The sequence below is a fragment of the Vulpes vulpes genome, chromosome 15 (genome assembly GCF_048418805.1).
Source record: "Vulpes vulpes isolate BD-2025 chromosome 15, VulVul3, whole genome shotgun sequence".
Lineage (NCBI taxonomy): Eukaryota > Metazoa > Chordata > Mammalia > Carnivora > Canidae > Vulpes > Vulpes vulpes.
In genome coordinates this window covers 85,803,179-85,823,554 of record NC_132794.1, presented here as the reverse complement: position 1 = coordinate 85,823,554, position 20,376 = coordinate 85,803,179, and the positions used below count along the sequence as shown (strand labels likewise).

General features: G+C 40.5%; 1 protein-coding gene across 4 annotated transcripts in view; it reads right to left on the bottom strand.

The window, feature by feature from the left end:
* The window catches only part of PLCE1 (phospholipase C epsilon 1), a 310,445-nt gene that overhangs the window by 45,940 nt on the left and 244,129 nt on the right, over positions 1-20,376 (bottom strand). For 2 of the 4 annotated variants that reach the window (XM_072739557.1, XM_025990896.2), the window contains exons 9-19: positions 17,714-17,896; positions 16,178-16,295; positions 15,012-15,168; positions 11,979-12,101; positions 11,758-11,894; positions 10,082-10,320; positions 8,521-8,582; positions 8,275-8,440; positions 4,759-4,866; positions 2,935-3,051; positions 999-1,157 (exon numbers count right to left, since the gene is read on the bottom strand). In XM_072739557.1, coding sequence (XP_072595658.1) covers positions 999-1,157; positions 2,935-3,051; positions 4,759-4,866; positions 8,275-8,440; positions 8,521-8,582; positions 10,082-10,320; positions 11,758-11,894; positions 11,979-12,101; positions 15,012-15,168; positions 16,178-16,295; positions 17,714-17,896 — 1,569 coding nt within the window. The remainder of the gene's footprint in view (positions 1-998; positions 1,158-2,934; positions 3,052-4,758; positions 4,867-8,274; positions 8,441-8,520; positions 8,583-10,081; positions 10,321-11,757; positions 11,895-11,978; positions 12,102-15,011; positions 15,169-16,177; positions 16,296-17,713; positions 17,897-20,376) is intronic. The other 2 variants (XM_072739558.1, XM_072739559.1) reach the window with 1 other exon arrangement.

Here is a 20,376-nt window from a genome sequence, read left to right as displayed (position 1 = left end):
CTAGGGCTTTCAGAAGATTTGATAATTGTTCCAAATTGACTACTCAACTAGGTAGAGGACACTGGACACTTGACTCAAGTTAGACTTGAGATTTTTTATTAATGACTTTGGATAAAGGGTCTAAATTTGTTGGGCACACAGAATCCTTTTGGTGACTTCTCTGTTCTCTGGAAGCCACTGAAGCAGGATTGGAGAAGGTCCTAGAGACTTGGAGGTGATGGCATAGACAGAAATTAAGAGCCATCGGCCATGACCTAGATTGAACTCTAGACTATCCCGGCTGCTGGAATGGCATCAAAGTGGTGTTTTAGGGCCAATAATAAAGACAAAGCCCTAAATAAGACAAAGAACTTTGGCAGCTGTCATTCTGTGGGATAAGTGCAACTTGACATATAAACTCAGTGGCTCTGGACCTAAACTTTTTCATGGATCCTTGGGCTGAAGGTTCTCTACATAAGCAGGTTTGTGGTCTCTGTGGATAAGGCGGGTATGGGAGTGCCCTGGAGTCCACATGCCACAGTGAAACATTGTGCCAACTTCCATGCTGGGACCACAGGGCTGCTGGGATTGTGGTTCCACTACTGATTTCAGGAGTCACAGACCCTTGTCCAAGTGCTCTCTTTATGGGTCTCTCCCTATGGGGGGGGGGGTATCTCCCTATAGGGGGCTTTATCTAAAGGGGAACATAGCAACCACTGTGGGATTGACAGCTATGAAGTCCAGGTTCAGAAACAAGAGTCACATGTTATTCCTCTCAGAGTAAATTAAATAATGAGGTACATGAGAAATTAACTTCATAAAATAAAATTCTAGATGAATAGGAGGAAAATATTTATCAGTCTTTTAAAGGGAAAGCCAAAACTCAAATTTATCATTCCAGGAAACTCAATCGTCAAAAACTGATTACCCTGCAGGTCATCTGAAAGGTGAGAATAACATTGATTTCTTTGTTCTGGGCACATCGCATACCCATAGCCTTTATAATGAGAGGAGAATACCTTTTGCTTTAAGATATCCACTGGTGTCTGGTGGGCTTTTAGCTTCTTATTTTTAAGAAGCACTTTCCTCCTAAGTTGGTCAGGTGAGGGAAGCATTGGATCATCTGAGAAATCACTCTCAAACAGGAATTTAGCCACCAGTTTTTCTCCAAACACAGTCTATGAAGAATAAAGGAAAATGCATAATCAGTGCCTTTTACCCATGCTTGAATTATTCAACTAGCTATTTCAGCTCAGTTGAATTGTTCTACAAATCCTAGGAAGAGAAAGTATGAAAGAAGTGGTGTCTGCTCCCTGCCAAACCTTTCTTACTGGAAGGAAGGGAGGTGGTTAGAAGGTCAGGAGGAGTGCTCTAGTCCATTCTCCGTGGGCGGGGGTGGGGGGGGGTCACCTCTAACTATTTGCAAAAATGCTCTAGGGTCTGATATCTAAAGAAGAAAAGGAGATTCATTTAGATTCTATGGTTCGTAAAATATGATCCATTCCAGGTGTGGATAAGAAGTCAAAAAGATAGAAACCTTGAAGTAGCTAAGGAGTGGTGACAAAGATGAAAGATTATGAAGAGAATTTGCCACCATTTAGTATAAAAAACTGCACATACCCTTCTCACAAAGATTTTTTGAACACTGGCCTCCAAAGGGGAATGTGTATCCCTCAAGGAGGTGGGTCGTGGGAGTAGGCACAAGACGATCCATTGGGGTAAAGATAGAAAATATGGCAATTTTTATCTTTAGTTATTTTTTAATTTAAAAAAATGGAAGCTTAATAGTGTTTCACCTATTTTTACCTCATTAATGGAATTGAGAAATGAGTACCATGATTTGGCAGGAGCAGCTAATGATAACTCCTTTCCATCCGCATCCATGTTTTACTGCAAAGGTATCTTTAGTGGCTACGATAGCTGTTCAAATCAAATACTGATATACTAAACTAAACCTAAAGCCAGACATACAAGTTGCCAAATCATAAAAATTTCCAAAAATGAACATATTCAATCACATCACTCCCACTAAAAACTTAGGTAATAAATAATAAACTTACTGTTAAAATGTTTTGTGAGAGCAAAAGGAATTTTGTACCATTAATAAATAATAGTATAAGGATTATTCTTTACTCTTTCTATGTTATTTCCTTTCATTGTCTGTTTTTGCATGTTTTAATTAATGTATAAAATATGTTAATAAGTAGGATATATATATAATGCATGAATAAGTCAATAAACATACGATAAGAATACATACTACAGTATTTTACTGACAGAGCATACAATCAAAAAAGTTGAGACCATTATTCTAAATGATGGCAAAAGAAAGGCAATATACAAAGCTGATTAGCTTAGTTGGCATAAGTATTTGGGGACATTTCCCTTTGGCCATGCCATTCCCTCCCCTTGAGAACTATATTTCCATAAGTGCCTTACTCAGTGGAGAAGGGGGAAATATAATGGAGTATTTGACCCTAAATCTGTCTGCGTTATAGTTCATCTGTATAACGAAGGGCCAAGTGTTAACACAGCAACTGTTCTGGCCAGTCTAAGCCCTTTGCCAACTTGGATCCCCATATCTGTAGAGTTAGCCACAAGATTTGCTCTGAGATATTTTTAGCTTTTCCACATACAACAGACAGGTGCCATCCTAGCATCCCTGATCTGTAGGGAGATCTGTAGCCTTGGAGAGTCAGTCCCTCCTTATCTCCTATGGCTTTCTGGAAATGGTCAGGAGACCATACATCAATGCTTCATCACTTCAGCTGGAAAGATGGACCATTCAAAAGGAAGCCCAAGCTCTCAGGGCACCCTTATTTCTTAGGTCCGAGGGACCCTAAATGTAGGTGCTTCATGGCTGAGGTTCAGCTGTGATGTGGTCCATGGTGGCTCCATGTAAAAGCAACAGTGACAAGACCGAGATACCATTCTAAGTCTTAGCTAATAGCTTACCTTGAAAATTTCTGCCATTTTTCGTTGCTGAGGCAACGAGCAGTGGTTCTCAATCGATATGATGATGGGCAGGTCAGAGTTGATGAAGGCACTGCGGTCGATGGCTTCAACCACCTCCTGCGAGAGCCCAAACAGCTCATTAAAGTCCAGATGTCTGTTCAGGCGTCTGAAGAGGTACTTATAGCCACAGAAAGCACCCACACTATTGTATGCAGAAGACTCTCGCCAAAATGTGTTTTTTTTTTTTTTTAAGATTATTTTATTTATTTATTCAGAGAGAGAGAGAGAGAGGCAGAGACACAGGCAGAAGGAGAAGCAGTCTCCATACTGGGAGCCTGACGTGGGACTTGATCCCCGGTCTCCAGGATTACACCCCGGGCTGCAGGCAGCGCTAAACCGCTCGCCAATGGGGCTGCCCGCCAAAATGGTTTTTATCTTTTAAAATGTATTTTCAAATTAAGTAAGATGACAGGCTGTTTCTCGAAACATGTTAAACTGTTCATATTGAGTTTTGTTCACATACTTTATAAGGAACAGTTGTTAGTGTGCCAAATTTAACAAGTCAATATGTATATTGATTACATTTTAGGTAAAAGGCACAGTTTGTTACAGCATCAAAAATAATGAGGCTTAAGATACTTTCCTACTTTCAAGGAATTTATAATCAATCTATTTGGGGCAATAAGACATATATACATATATTTATGTGTGCATGTAAACACAGTTATTAAATCTCCCCTCTTCAATACTGAGTACAAAAGTTTTAAGAGAGATGAATAGGAAAATGAGCTAAAGAGAAAATGCATTTTAGCTGTTTTCCTCAGCATCTAAGACAGAAAAAATAGCATTCCATCCCAGCTCAGCCTCAGTTTAGAGAAGAATGATTTTACACAGCTAAAATCATTCTGAAAGAGGATAGTAATTGCAAATGAACTAATAAACTATTTATAATTTGAAACAAGGGATGCCTGGGTGGCTCAGTGGTTGAGCATCTGCCTTTGGCTCAGGCGGTGATCCTGGGGTCCCGGGATCAAGTCCTACATCGGGCTCCCCGTGAGGAGTCTGTTTCTCCCTTTGTCTGTGTCTCTCTCTCTCTCTCTCTCTGTCTCTAATAAATAAATAAAATCTTTAAAAAAATAAAGATTTTATTTATTTATTCATGAGAGACACAGAGAGAGAGAGAGAGAGAGAGAGAGAGAGAGAGGCAGAGACACAGGTAGAGAGAGAAGCAGGCTCCATGCAGGGAGCCTGATGTAGGACTCGATCCCAGGACTCCAGGATCACGCCCTGGGCTGAAGGCAGGCGCTAAACCACTGAGCCACCCAGGGATGCCCTAAATAAAATCTTAAAAAAAAAAAAGAATTTGAAACAATAATCCAGTGAGACTAGTCTTCCTAGGTGACTGACCTCCTCAGGTGGAACTAATTCTCATTACTGTATAATATTAATTATTAAGCATCTCCTAACACATGATGTTCATCTTTATCAGCAGGACACCAGGATAAATGACTTTTAATTCCTATAACAAGAAAAAAGCCCCTACATTTTATATATCATCTTATGATGTAAAAATTGCAACAATGTTATTATAAGATAACTCATTTAAGGTAATGGTTATTAAACTCTGGTTAAATGAGAGTCTAATGAGACTTCTATATCAACTCCCAGAAAAATGAACGTGTGCACATCCCACACAATTTTGGGAAGTCCACAGACTCAATATCAGAACCCCAACCTCAGGTATAATTTGGAAAAGCCACTCATTTAAAAGACTAATGAAGATAATGACTGTGCTCTGATTTAAGGAACGTTATGAAGCATTACCTTGAAGGGGATCTTGGTTGTTAGTGTGTGTCCGTGATAGATGATGGGCATCCCGTCATCTCCATCCCAGCAGTCCAACTCTACACTTCTACAGCCTTGCAGGAGGACCTGTGTGATCAATGAATGGATCCACCTCAGATGAGCAAATGGACACAGAGCCTCAAATTAAACCCAACACATGCTTTTACATATCAGTGTTTGGATTCAGGGCTAAAACAGAAGGGCAGATGATCTAAAATAAATCCTGCATTTTGGCCAAAGGCCACAGTGAATTAGGGGAGAGAACAGATTGTGGTGGAAAGAATGTTTACCAGAGTTGAATACTATTGGAAGGTAAAATTTGATAGCAAAACTGTATGACTATTTCCCCAGGAACTTTGGTCCCTCAAGGGGCCTACACATGGTACATCCTGAAATGAGGGAGCCAGGCTAGCACTCCAGCTGGCAAATAGAGAGGAGGTGAAGGGGCTGATGATGCAGACCAAAGCAAATGAAGCCAATTGGCTAAACATTTGTATGAATCCAATCAGAATAAAATCTCTATTTAGACCCCAATTCTGCCACTAAGTTAATGCCTTTACTATGAACATATAGTGTAGAAGAAGAGTAGAAGCAAGCCAGTCATCAAGGATTTGTCTTGCTGTCTAATCTGATAACAGAGGCAAATAATCCATAAACTCCCCTCTCCCATATCCACAGCAGTCATCAGTAATCAATCACAATATATGTACCTCCTAAGCTTTCATATGTTATCTAACAGCCTCTTTAGGAAAGTGCTCCAGGAAGCACCACTACTGAATTAGATGAGATAATACCTATTTGCTATCCTGGATGGAGAGCTGGAAGCAGAGCTCCTGACTCGTGTGCTTGGGTTGTAGGTCTATAATATTTGCTTGCAGGAGCCTCTTCTTCCATAGACTCTGTGAACTATCTTAAAAGATTTCTAGTGTATTGGAAGGGTAAAGCAAACCAAAAGGCAGATATATCTGTGAATGGGCCAACTCACTGATTTAAAACTCCATATAACAGGGATCCCTGGGTGGCTCAGTGGTTAAGCGCCTGCCTTCAGCCCAGGGTGTGATCCTGGAGACCTGGGAATCGAGTCCCACGTTGGGCTCCCTGCATGGAGCCTGCTTCTCTCACTGCCTGTCTCTGTCTCTCACTCTCTCTCTCTGTATCTCTTATGAACAAATAAAATCTTTTAAAAAATTAAAAAAAACTCCATATAACTATTTCCATGTGACAGCAATCCAATACTGTGGGTGAGGAGCCACTAGAGTTCTGCAACAGAACTCAGACAGTAGAATCCTTTATTTTAGTATTTTTTATGAACTCCTTTGCTAGATTCTTCCCATTGCATAGCATGTGGCACCCAGTCTTCCCAGGTGACCTGACCCATCTCCCAGATGGAACTGATTCTGTGGCCTGAACTCCCAAGGCTATCAGCTTCCTCTAGCAGCTAAAGTATCTAGAGGTATATTGCTCTGGGCTGAGAATTGTTGTGTCGTATGACAACAGAGCATGAGGATGCCTCATCTCTGTAGTAAGCCACACCAAGGAACGCTCACTGACTGGTGCACATGAGATGGTTTTTCAGCATGAAAAGACTAAAGGTCTTTCCAAAGTCTTCATGACATTAAGACCTCCACAGAAAGCTAGAAAAAGAAAACCAGGGCTGGAAATTTCAGGGAGAACACGGTTTTTTCTCACTTCCGATCTGTCCTGTGGAGTGAGGTGAGGAGGTGACTAGGAGGGCTGAGGGAAAGCAGAGAGTGGTAGGAAATAGGGGCGTCTGGGTGGCCCCACATCTGGGGGGGGGTCCCCGCTCAGCAGGAAGTCTGCTTCTCCCTCTGCCTCTCATCCCACTTGTGCTCTCTCTCTCTCTCAAATAAATAAATAAATAAAATACTTAAAAACACAAATTAAAATCAATCAATAAATAAAATGGAGTGGTAAGTAATATAGTACAAGGGATCTTCACACTGGATTTAACCACCCCTCCATTTGAGGGGTTCTTGTGCCTCATTCAAAGGCTGTGACAATCTCATATTAAATGTCATATTAAAGAGGTAAAAAAACCTCTTGGAGGTCAAACAGGGAAGTAAGATAGAAATTAAAGCTAGGAGATTGGCCCCTGCTCACTTTCCTGGGAGAAATATATACAGACCCACCACATACACTGCATTTCTTTGCCCTAGAATTAGAACAGTGGATTTCAAACCCCTTTTTAGCCTTGGAATCCTCTGTGCAAATGGAGGGTCATATATAAAGCACAGAAGAATAGGACTTTAGCTACAGCAGGGGCGGAGGATGGGGCCGTCCTCTCTGCTGCTATCCTCTCATTGTCCATAGCTGAGGTCCCTTGAGAGAACTTCTATTTTGAAAATCACTACTCTAAGGACACATCTCCATCTCATAATAAAAGTCCTGTAGGGGCACCTGGGTGGCTCACTGGTTGAGCATTTGCCTTCAGCTCAGATTGTGATCCTGGGGTCCTGGGATCAAGTCCTGCATCAGGCTCCCTGCGAGAAGACTGCTTCTCCCTCTGCCTGTGTCTCTGCCTCTTTCTCTGTGTCTCATGAATAAATCAATCAATCAATCAATCAATCAATCTTTAAAAAAAAAAGTCCTTTAGAATTTAGAGTTTAAAATATAAATTCCATATTAGATAAGCTTTGGGCAGAAGTTTGACCCATATTTGAGGAATATCTGGGCTGATCCAGAGAACAAAGGAAACTCAGCTCTGCTGGGTTTGCATAAACAATGATAATTCTCATCCTTGAACACCCTCCTGCGTCACCCCTTACAACCCCATTCTTATATTCTTTGGGCCTAGCCTACCTTCTTCCTGATTAAGTCTTCTTGTAGAAGGTCAGAAAACAGGCAGCGTAGATGAGAAAGTTACAGAAAATAAAACAGAGGCAACTGACAGGCAGATCATGGAGCGTTGGTGTTTAGGTCATAAGGATGTGCTTTTTCTAGTCCAAAGACCCTTACGAGTTTCCAAGAACATTCCCATGAATTTAACTGTGTGGGGACAATGTCTACAGTCTTTGTAGATTTTTGTTCCTTAAGTGAGTTACCATAGGAAAGGACTGACTGTCTAACAAATTGCAAATGAAAATAAACAATACTTTGGGAGTAACTTCATAGAAAGTTGCATTTTCTATTATGCTTTCCCACTATATTGATTTATTTAGCATTTAGTGAAATGATTAATTTTCCCATGGGAAAATCTAACTTTAGTAGGAGTAGGTCAGACTAGGAAGGATTTAAAAGCTGAGTCTCAAACAAATACTTTTTTTTTTTTTGGTGCCTAGAATAAAGGTTAAGTATAGGAGGGAGAAAGAAAACAACTGTATGTGTAGGCAGTTTTCCCACACATTATGTTTTGTCACATTTCAGATGTAATAGTTTGTATGTTATTCGAAGGAGTTAGGGGGTCTGGGTTTTTTGACTTTGGGGGTTACATCAATAAGCTTTAGTGGAAATCACATGCCACACGATGTTCTGTACCTGGCTATAGAGTTCTACCGATGATTCTCCTTTGAGCTGGTGGCCTGTGAGGTAGGTATTGTGTGAAGACTCAATGTAATAGTAGGAGAGAGGCAGCTGCAAATCTTTAATGTTCTCCCGTGACTCATCATTTTTGGAGGCAAAATTATCTTTATCCATCAGAAACCTAGAGGAAACACATTTTCTTAGGACTGCAGGGGGAAAACATGCTCTTAAATGATGGGCAAAAGATATTTTAAAAGTTACCTTGCAAATCCTTCAAAGGACAGTAGGCCCTGATGACACATACTAATGCTAGGCTCGAACTTCTGCAAGGGACACAAAAAGAGTATTATTTAGGTAAAGGAAACCAAGGGGGAAAAAAACCCACCACATCATTTTTTAAAGCTGTTCTGTTTTCATCAGGAAACATCTAAACCAAATATTTGAACTAATTTAGTTATGTAGTGGTAAGACGTAGTGTTTTAGTCCCAAAGAAAACATTTATTATATGTGCGTTTATTATACAAAGCATATTTATTTAAGAGAAAAAGGGAGAGCGAAGGAAAAGGAGAAGTCTGATTCATATGAAAACAAATGGTTATCAGCGTATTCCAGGTGAACATGGGGATAAGCAGCCACGACAGAGTTGGTGAGAGGCAAAATGAGATGATTCATAGAGAGTACTTAGTGCAGTGCTCATACTCAATAATAGTAGAGTGAGCACCTGACTGTAGAATCATAATCGTACATCGTTGGCATTTCCAGTGATCAGCTGCCAGGCAGTGAATCCATGGATTCCCAATCGGTCAACAAGGGAGGTTGGAAACCTAGACTGATTCTGCTCCACGTGGTGTAGCCCTAACGAGCATCCCAGCCCATTTCCTGCCACCCTCTAGTGGAAGCCATCGTCATCATATCTTGCCTGGCTACTGGAACAGCTTCCCACTTGGTCTCTCTGGTTCCACTCCATCATCAGCACAGTTCACTTCCCAATGGGGCCAGAGTGACCTCTTGAATACATAAGTGAGATCCTGTTATTTCCTTGCTCAAAAGTTTCCAATAGCTTCCCATGTCCAATGGACTAAAGCCAAACTCCTTACCATGGCCCAGAATGCCCAGATGATTCGGCCCCTGCCCATCTGTCTGGAATCATGTCTACCACTGCACCTCTGGCTTATGGGGCTCCTATCACACCAGCTTTTTTGTTGTCTCACTCCCACCTCAGTCTTAGAGCTCCCTACTCCCTGTCTGGAATGTTCTTTCCTCAGACCTTCATGTGGTTTACTAATTTAGGGCCCAGTTCCACTGTCACCTCCTCAGCGTGGCCTGTGCTTCCTCCTCTCAGCCTCCCACATCACTAAGTCCCCTTACTCTGCTTGATTTTTTTTTCACAATCTATCAATATCTGAAATTACATTCTATTTTTATTTGCTTATTGTCTGCCTCACCCACTAGGTAAAGATCAGAAGGTAATCTTATTTACTACTATATTTCCAGGTCCTGGAACAGAGCCAGGCTCCTAGCTAACAAATATTTGCTAAATGATCAAAGAGGCTGGAAATCTAGACTACTAATTTTATTACGTGTGCTAGAACAACAAGAAAGAATCATGTACTGATTCCTTATCATAGTCACTAGGAGAAGGCTTGTGATCTCTGTTAATTGTATGTTGGATAAGAATGCATATACTTGGCATTAAATAAAATCCTGTTTCTGTCTCAGGCTTAAATGCTTTGGAAAGAAGTATAGAAACAATATGTCTAGCAGAAAACAATTAGAATAATCAGAGGCTTTCTACATATGTGCATATAAAATGGGTACAAACCTGGATGATGCTGAGGATTTCATCATAAGTGCAGTGTTCTCCCTGGCAGTTGACTAGGAAGTCATTGAGCTGGAGTATGCCGACCCCAAAGATGCCCAAAGATGTGCTCTCGACCCCAGTGCCATTCGTCACGATACTTGCAGCAGCAATGGCATCAGAAATCTGCCTCTGGTTGTCTGACAGCTGCTGTTTACTCTTAATGAACAACCCCAAATCCGAGACGTTTCTGGTCAATAAATCTGAAACAGAACCACCCACAGAATGTGGACAAGTTAGCCAGAGTCTTTCACAAAGTTCATTCGGAGATAATGGTGTTGTGGATTAGTCTCAACACTGATCTAAACCAGCCATTAAACTCAGTGCTTATTCCTGGCTTCACATAGTTAAAGGAATAAAAAAAAATATGAATCAATGCATTAAAGAAACAAGAGAGAACTAGGTCAATGATGATGAAAGCCCATGAGCTTAGGGTATTAAATGAGAGCTAACTGTACATTTAGTTGGGGACTTCAGGCTGAATTTTAACTTTGGTTTTTGAGAATAACTACATGTTTACTTTTAAAGACAATGAAGATATACTCTTAAAATTATAGTTGTTTTATACTTCAAAATTATAATCATAAACATTTGTGTGCAGTTTTCGGTGTGAAAATAAATTTTCACCTTATTTGGGTAAATATCAAGGCATATAATTTCTGGATTGTATGATAAGAGTATATTAAATTTTGTAAGAAACTGCCAAGCTCTTCCATGGTGGCTGTACCATTTTATCTTTCCACCAGTGATGCTTCAGGTGTCCCACATTGGCATGAACTTTGGTACGGCCAGTCATTTTAATTCTTACCACTTTGGAAGAGAAGTTGGCAGTTTCCTACAGGGCTAAAGATAGGCTTACTCATATGATCCAGTAATTGCCTTCCCAGGTGTTTACCCAAAGGAGCTGAAAACTTATGTCCACACAAAACTTGCACACAAATATTTATAGCAGCTTTATCCATAACTGCTTAAACTTGCAAGGAACTGAGATGTTCTTCAAAAGGGGATGGATAAACAAATGGTGATACATCAATGTGATGGAGTATTTTTCAGTGATAAAAAGAAATGAGCTATCAAACTATGAAAAAAACATAAGGGAACATTAAATATATATCGCTAAGAGAAAGAAGCCAATCTGAAGACTACATACGAACTGTATGATTCCAACTATACAACATTCTGGAAAAAAAAAAAACCAAACAAACTAGGGAGATGGTAAAAAGGGATTCACAGTGAAGGTGGGAAGAATTAAAAGGCAGAGAACAGGGGAATTTTTAAGAGATCAAAACTATTCCGTATGACACTGTAATGGTAGATACAGGTCATTATATTTTTGTCAAAACCCATAGCATGTACAACACAAACAGTGAATGCTAAACTATGGACTTCAGTTATAATCAATATATCAGCTCAACTGTCACAAATATACCAGGCTAATACTGCAAGATATTAATAATAGGACAAATGCATGTGTGTGTGTGTGTGTGTATGTGTGTGTGTGTGTTTGTGTAGGGTAAGGTCCACAATGATGAATTTCCTCACCTACGATACCAATAGTACCCATCCCTAAGACAACTTGAAATAATCCCCAGATTATAACTGAAAGGTCTCAAGAGGAAATATTAAATTGTTGCATAAACCTAGGTCAGGCTGAAGATCGCTGGTGTTTTCGTCTATTGTTAGGTTGGTGTAGAGCGGGGCCGACTCAGAGCCGGCCCGATTGCAGGGCACGGCGTAGATGTCAAAGAGATCCTTCAGGTCCTTGCGGCTCCTCACACTGGGCAGGGAATAGAAAACACTCAGGTTTGGTATTGTTACAAAAACGGGGGCTGAGAAAGGGTACAAAGAAAGCATGCCATACCTGAATGATTTGAACAGCTCAACAAATTCAACAAAACTCATGTTACTGTCTGAAACCATGAAGCTCTGAAAACCCTTCATTCCTCCTTTGATCCTTCCATGCCAGCTGCTGCTGCTCCAAGCACTGCAACAAAGACATGGCCTTAACAGGCAAGCCAAGGCTAGTGGTGTCATTCTGCCCCAGCAGATGCCCTCTGAGGAGCAATATGAGCAAAAAAGATGGATAGCAAGTCATTTAAAATTGAGGCTTTTTTCAGACTCTCTTTTCATTTCTCTCCAAATTAATCTATGTTGTGTCAGAATAAATAAGACATATTACACAGTGAAACCACTTCATGTTTACAGCCTATGTAATAAGGTCACAAAGCTAAAATACCCTTTTACTAATCAAAACAGTTCTTTGAAATCACAGGTCAATGGGTAGAAAAACCTTAAGTTCAATGTTTCTGAAGAAAAGTCATTTTTTTCAAAAGTGCCCCAAAGTACTTGAGCATAACCTATGGAAAATTTTGCACATTCTTCCCTATATCCTAAATTACAGAAACACATTTAAAAAGAAAGTCCTGAACATATCAATGTCTTCTCTTTTTCCTTTCTTAACCAGTTATTAGATGAAAACAAGGAAGGACTTTTAATACTAATGGAAAATGTGAGTCACAAAAATAATTAAGAATGGAAAGCAGCCAATTCTGTCTAGAGTATATCTGCACCTGCCAAGGCTGTATATTTAATATAAAAATATCGGCCCACTTGGTCAAAAGCTCAGACTAGCTGTTTCACAACATTTTTATTTTCTATACTGGTTCTCTGAGAGGATAGTATAAGAAATATTTTGATTGGTTTTTAGTCAAATCAATAAATAGGATCTTTCTTTTTTTATTTTTGTTTTTTTTGTGCTTTATTTTTTTACTTCTGAAATATTTCAAACATAGAAGAAAGCATAGAGAATATTTTAACGAATAGCCAGTTTATCCTCAATCTGCTAATAGTGTTTATTTATGGAAAATTATTTTGTGTTGATATCTGAAAGTCACCTCTGTGCATGGAAGAGAATTACAAAGGATAGATTGGTAGTTGTTTGTGGGCATGGGTTGTTGATCCCCAAAGTGGTGTTGGAAACAGAGGGTGGAGGTTCAGGAAGAGGGAAAACATCTGATAAAGTGGCTTATCATTTGCATTTAAGGGAGTACATTCTCTGTCTTCCTCCCTTCTGGTTCCAGGTCAGCCGCTGTCTGCAGGTACCCTTCTCCCTTAGGCTTTAGGAAACTCTGTCCACTCTCTCCCCTTCTAGGTCTCAGGCTTGCTTTCTCCTCGAATAGCATTTGGGCTAATTCTTCTTTCCTTGCCTTATATTTTGGGTTTAGCTTACTTGGTGGGCATGGACCCCTGTCCTCAGGTGGGTGAGCCTTGTGATCCTGAATCTGGCATGATCTCTTTGAAAAGACTTTCCTCCCTTATTCTGTCCTTCTCTTTTCCACTTGTGAGTGATAGAAATAAAGGAAAAGCCACTTTATCCAGGTTCTCTGGCTATTTTATTATTTACCCAGGATATTGTGTAGGCTGAAATAGAAAGAATTCTGATTCTTTGTAGCTTTCAATTTGGTCACAAACCTAAACTTGCAGAAAAGTTGCAAGAGTGGTATAAAGAGGGGATCCCTGGGTGGCGCAGCGGTTTGGCGCTTGCCTTTGGCCCAGGGCGCGATCCTGGAGACCCGGGATGGAATCCCACGTCGGGCTCCCGGTGCATGGAGCCTGCTTCTCCCTCTGCCTGTGTCTCTGCCTCTCTCTCTATCTCTCTGTGACTATCATAAATAAATAAAAATTAAAAAAAAAAAGAGTGGTATAAATAATTCCCATGTACCTCTGACCCAGTTTCACCAAGCAGAGAAATCTAAATGTATAAAGCATTATTTATGTTCATTATTCACATTGTGAATGATGCTTCCCTTTAAAAGATGATTTACTGTAGGATTCTTATCAGTAGCAAACTTCCTTGAGGGAGGGAAAAAGAGAGAGAGAGAGAGAGAGAGAGAAAGAGAAAGATTGTGTGTGTTGTGTGTCTGTGCCTCGCACACGCGGGGGCACACACACAGACACACACACACACACACACACACACAGAGGAGTGTGTAATTAACGTTCCAAAGCCAGTGACTGCACAGTCATTTCTTCCTACCACTCCTCTATGTGATAAAGTAAAGAGTGTTTTATCTTGGTTCTGTCTGGAACCTCTGCATTTCTAAACTTTTTGGGGGGTTGAGGGAGATGGTGTAGCATTCTAATTCCTTTGGAAGGCTTTCACCTTAATATTATTTCTTCTGAGAGGGTAGATGTCTCAAATCTGTAATTTGCATGGACTTTATAAAGTAATTTACTATAATAACAGCTTTAGAATTACCTTAATATACCCAAGTTGCTCTAATACATTTGTTTCCCCAGTCATTTGTATCTTGTCTCATATACAAGAAGAGTTTTAAATATATTTCACCTAACAGCAAAAGGTAAAGTAGCTTATGTTAAAACTTAATTTATTCCTCATTAGAGCAGTGCTAATAGAATTTTTTGCGATGATAGAAGTGTTCTATATCTGCACTGTGCAATATAGTAGCCACAGACCACTTGTAGCTATAAAATACTTTTAATATGCATAGTATGACTGAGGAACTGAATTTTAAATTTTATTTAATGCATTTAAAATTGAATTTAAATAGCCATCTTCTTTGTCCCCCTGTGGCCAATGGCTACTACATTTGACAAGGCAGCTTTAGAAAATCATAGCTTGGGTTTTGGTTAGTCCTATTGACCTCTGAAGGACTGGTCTGTTAAATTATTAGGAGAGATTACTGTAATGCAAGAAGATAAGAGGGTAAAATTGGGAAAATTAGAAGCATTTAAAAATTTGGGGTTTTTCAGTTTTCAATGTAATTTTTAAGTTAAAATCAGAGATAGTCTTTCCACAGAGCACTGGAAGATGCCCTTCTATACAACTTGAATGATGTAAGGGTCCTTCTGTTTTATCATGTTAAGGCCCCACCTGGACGGGCTCTTGTTTGAAGAAGACAGCACAGGGGAGGACACTGGCCTGATGGGAGATGATGTCCCGGCAGACAAATTAGGGGACCCAGCTGTAGTCAAAGAGTGGGCTCTTCTGGAAGGCAGAGTGTTAGGAGGGCTCATGATGGCATTTGCCTCTGTGAGAGAGAAACAAAGAAACCAGACAATGACATCAGCTTACCCTTTCTCTAGTAATCAAAGAAAAACAAAAGCTGCTTCTGAATGTCTTAGCAAATAAGTCTATGCAGGCAATTTCTATAATGTGAAGTATCAAGATATTCTGATGAGTGGACTTGTGAGTTCTCAACCTTGGTTGTACATTAGAATCATCTCAGGAGCTTAAATACATAGAGATGTGCAGGTCCCAGCCAGAGTGTTGGACTCAGTTGGGCTGGGGTGCAGCCAGGGCATCCAGATATTTTTAAAAAATAATCTCAGCCATGGTTGAGAATCACTGATCTAATCTAATCTACCACATTGTATTTTGTGTATCTCACATCCCCTGTCCATAAGGCCAAGTTAATTAATGAGTATTTTCTTCCAAGTATGCTGAGCTTGCAAAAGTACCTCTTGGGTACCACTATCTAGTTAAATACAAAGATAAGTATATTTAACAAGACAAAGAGTTTTGTTAAGAATGTCCACAATATGGGGCACCTGGGTGGCTCAGTCAGTTGGGTGTCTGCCTTCAGCTCAGATCATGATCCCAGGGTCCTGGGACTGAGCCCTGCATTGGGCTCCCTGCTCAGCAGAGAGTCTGCTTTTCCCTCTCCTTCTGCCTCTCCCCGCTGCTCATGCACTCTCTTTCTCTAACACATAAAATCTTAAAAAAAGGCGGGGGGGCAGCCCCAGTGGCCCAGCAGTTTAGCGCTGCCTTCAGCCCAGGGTATGATCGTGGAGACCCGGGATCGAATCCCAAGTCAGGCTCCCTCTATGGAGTCTGCTTTTCCCTTTGCCTGTGTCTCTGCCTTTCTCTCTCTCTCTGTGTCTCTCATGAATAAATAAATAAAGTCTTTAAAAAAAAAGAAAACATTAATAAAAAAGAATGTCCATAATACCTAAATCATAATCCAAAACCAAATGCATATTTTCCCTATAAAATAATAATAGTAATAAAAAATTTCAGGTGTTAGTATGCAGCCTTACCAGATTCTTCTTGCTCATTCATGTCTTGTGGGTCAGAACCACTCCGGCTGCGACACTCCCTGTGCATTTTGGCCTTCCGGGTGGCCATCTCATCGTCGGCTGCCTCTCCACTCTCACCCTGGGAACACACACATACCAATTCCCCTCGGTCTGGGTTTCTCTTCCTCAGGGCCCTGCTGCCGCTCAGGCTGGTCCCCTTCTGACTGCCCCACCTTTAACACGATCCATTCTAAACCAGTATAGAGCTCTGTGTGAAGGCTGGCCCAGTGGTCTCACACTACCCTCTCTCACTTGTTCTTCCCTGTATAGCAGCATGCCGAGGCAAGGGGGCTGACAAGAGCAGGCACATCACCCCTGGCATCTCTGCATAGAGACCAAAGTATGAAGCAGACTAAGCTTGGCTGAGACATCAATAGTCTCCCATACATAAAGCACAGGACTTTTTCTAGATAACCATGGAGAAAATACATTATCGCACTATAGTGATAATCTATATATTGTGTAATATAGAATATATAGTGGTAACTAACCAAATATTTTCTGCTGTGGTAAAAACCAGAAAGTCTACCACCTTAACCATTTTACGGCATAAAGAAGAATAGTGCTAACTCTATGTGCCTTGCTGTGCAATCAATTTCTAGAACTTTTTCCTCTTAGAAAACTGAAACTCTTTATACACAAGGAAAAGCGACTTCTCCTATGCCTCTCCCCTCAGTCCCTGGCAACCACCATCCTACTTTCTGTTTTCTAAGAGTTTGACCACTGTAGGTACCCCATATGAGTGGACTCATGCCGCATTTGTCCTTTTGTGACTGGATTATTTCACTCAGGGTAATGTCCTCAAGGTTCACCCACATTGTAGCATGACAGGATTTCCTTCTTTCTAAAGGCTGGACACTATTCCATTATATGTATACATCACCTTTTCTTCGTCTTTCATTTGTGGATGGACATTTAGGTTGTTTCTCCTGATAATATATTTTCAGTTACGTTCTACGTTCAGCATTTTGGCTCTCTAAGGCCTTCTAAACCGGATCTCTGGTCTTCTTAGCCTTTGCTTGCCCACCACAGAGCCTGTACTCCAGCTTGGAGCATGAACCCAGAACTACATGTGCTTCCTTGAACAAGCCAAGTCTTTCGTGCCTCCCTGCTGCCTCCTCTGCCAGAAATGCTTTTCCCCTTTGTTGTCTGTCTGATAAATCCTATACATCCTCAAGACCCATCTGTCCAATTCCCTGGGAAGCTTCCTCTTCTGCCTGCATCCTAGCCCTGGATCTTCCTCATGTCTGCTCCCACGGTACTTTGTGGATGGCTTCACAATGTTTCTTACTGAGTCCTCACTGTTTTTGGCCCCTGACTTTTCCAGGTGTTGACATAATTCCTAATTGGTCCTGGCGCCAGGAGGTGCTTGGTAGGACTTGAATTTCATTTGTTTCATCTTGCCCCCAACCCAAATGTGCTAAGTAGTTTCTGCTGATGTGGACCATAAGACAGTCCTGGATGACTGGGTCTGATGTGTAATAAATAGCACTCTACCCTTATAAGGATTTTCTTCTTTTTCTTGGTGGTGCTTATGCCCAAGGTGTTGTTTCTCTGCACACTGGGCTTCTCAGCACTCTTTGCAGATGTCCCAGGGCTGGGATTGCGTGTACTCCATCGCCGGCCACCAAACAACTCCACAGCGTGAGCCAAAGTTGGGCCCTCATACCGTCCGTCCTCCTGTAAAAGAATCACATTCTGAACGCACAACGCAACAGCAGGCAATGGGGAAGTCACTACATGAATGGCTTCTAGTAAATTCCCAGAGGTGGAGGAGCACAGGCAGTTACAGAAGACTAGAGATCTGGCCACCCAAGTGGCTGTTTCCTACCCGTCAAGATTCTTATTATGTCCTCTGTTGTCCTGGTCATATCCCTGCTGGGATGTGCTTTAAGGGGCCACTGTTCAAATGGGATTAAAACAAACTTCCTTTCCAGTTTTAGAGGTTACATTCCAGTATTACCACTGTAGGAATATTCAGGAAGATACATTTTGCAAATTAGGGCTTTGGAGGACTGACTGTGTGTGTGTGTGAATCTACTTAAGATCAAGTTCTATATGTATTGTATCATCCTAGGTTTTTGTTTTGTTGTTGTTTGATTGGTTGGTTGTTTTTACCTAGTTTGATGCTTGGGACAATTTGACTTGAAATACAAAGTATGTGGCATATGAGAAATTTGCTTCAGAGGGTTCTGGGAAGAAAACCTCAGAGAAAATATATTATTAAATAGTTGGTGTATACCTGAGGCTAATGTAACATTATGTGTCAACAACTATACTCAGTAAAATAAATACATTTAAAAAAATGGTCTGCTGTCCTCTTGAGTGACTGATACCCAAGGAGAGAGAGCCCAGGGCATGCAGAACAGCATGCATATTATGATACTGTGAGCAGCAAAAAGATACTTAAGGGGCAGGCAGTGCTTCACAATAGTGGTTTCTCACAGGGTAACTCGGAGCAACATACACAGGAACAGCAGAGATTTACTCGTTAAACAACTGCCAACACTTCTCTAAGTCAGGAGGCCAGTTAATAAAACTATAAAATGTCACATGTGAATTAAAGACAATATGGATGATATATAGCAGGTTACATAACATGGACCTTTTAAAATTAATTCCCATAATTTACTATCTTTACTTTCTGCAAGATTTTAGGCCAGCCCTCCTTTGCAACTCCAAAGAAGTGCTTACTGTAAATGGATTTTGTTTTGGTTGTAGACACTCTGTAAATAACAAAAGGGTCTTTGTGTGTGTACTTGTTCCTTCACCCTAAAGTTCAATAGCTATGTGATTTTATGACTTGAGTTGTGACCTTCCACTTCCTGCATCCTGTTATGGATCTGAGGATGCTGAGTAACTTGGATGCTTGATGTGGGAAACCTTTTGGTGATCTCTGATGGATATCTGGGATTTATGCTTGTTCATTAATCATTTCTTTTTTCTCTAACCATACCTCAATTTTACTTTATCTCCACTGGATATAGTCTGAATCTATTAATCAAGGTGAAACATCCTTCCTTGACCAATGGTTAGAACAAGATCCAAATAAGCCAATCAGAATCTCCCTCCCTGGAAAATGAATCTTGAATACAGTGCTACTGAGAATAAAAATGGTTAGAGATCATTCCTTCCTGAGGCAGGCCGGCTCCCTGCTAACAAGTCACTACAATTGACTTCAAAGTGGAATAAACATTTCATGACACAATTTCATAAATAAATTTTAACTACCTTATTGAATAACATATGCTGAAAGAAATTTTGTAAACACTTTACCTATGGATTTTAACTAACTCATTTTTAGAAATTTAATAGATTCTTTCATTAAGATTTAAAACTTCTGCTCTGGGAAAAACATTGTCAAGAGAATTAGAAGACAAGCCACAGACTGAGAGAAAATGTTTGCAAAAGAAACATCTGATAAAGAATGGTTATCTAAAATACACAACGAAAACTTAAAACTCAACAATAAGAAAACTAACACCCCAACTAAAAAAATAGTCCAAAGGCCTCAACAGATACTTGACTGAAGGCGAGATATTGATGGAAAGAAGCATATGAAAAGATTTTCCACATTGTAGATCATCAGGAAACTGCAAATTAAAGTAAGATACTACTATACACTTATTAGAATGGCAAAAATCCAGAACACTTACAACATCACATGCTGGTGGGGATGAGGAGTAATGGGAATAAGGATTCGCTCTGGTAGGAAAGCAAAATGGCACAGCCACTTTGGCAGCTTCTTACAAAAGTAAGCATTCTTTTACCATACAATCCAGCAATCATGTTCCTTGGGAGTTACCCAAAAGTGTTGAAAACTTAAGTCTACACAAAAACCTGAACATGAATATTTACAAGAGCTTTATTAATAATACCAACACTTGGAAGCAATCAAGATGTCCTTTATTTTTTTTTTATTTTTTTAAAGATTTTATTTATTTATTCATGAGAGACCCACAGAGACAGAGAGAGAGAGAGAGAGAGAGAGAGAGAAAGGCAGGCAGAGACACAGGTAGAGAGAGAAGCAGGCTCCATGCAGGAAGCCCAATGTAGGACTCCATCCTGGGACTCCAGGATCACGCTCTGGGCTGAAGGCGGCGCTAAACTGCTGAGCCACCCGGGCTACCCCAAGATGTCCTTTAGTAGGTAGATGGATA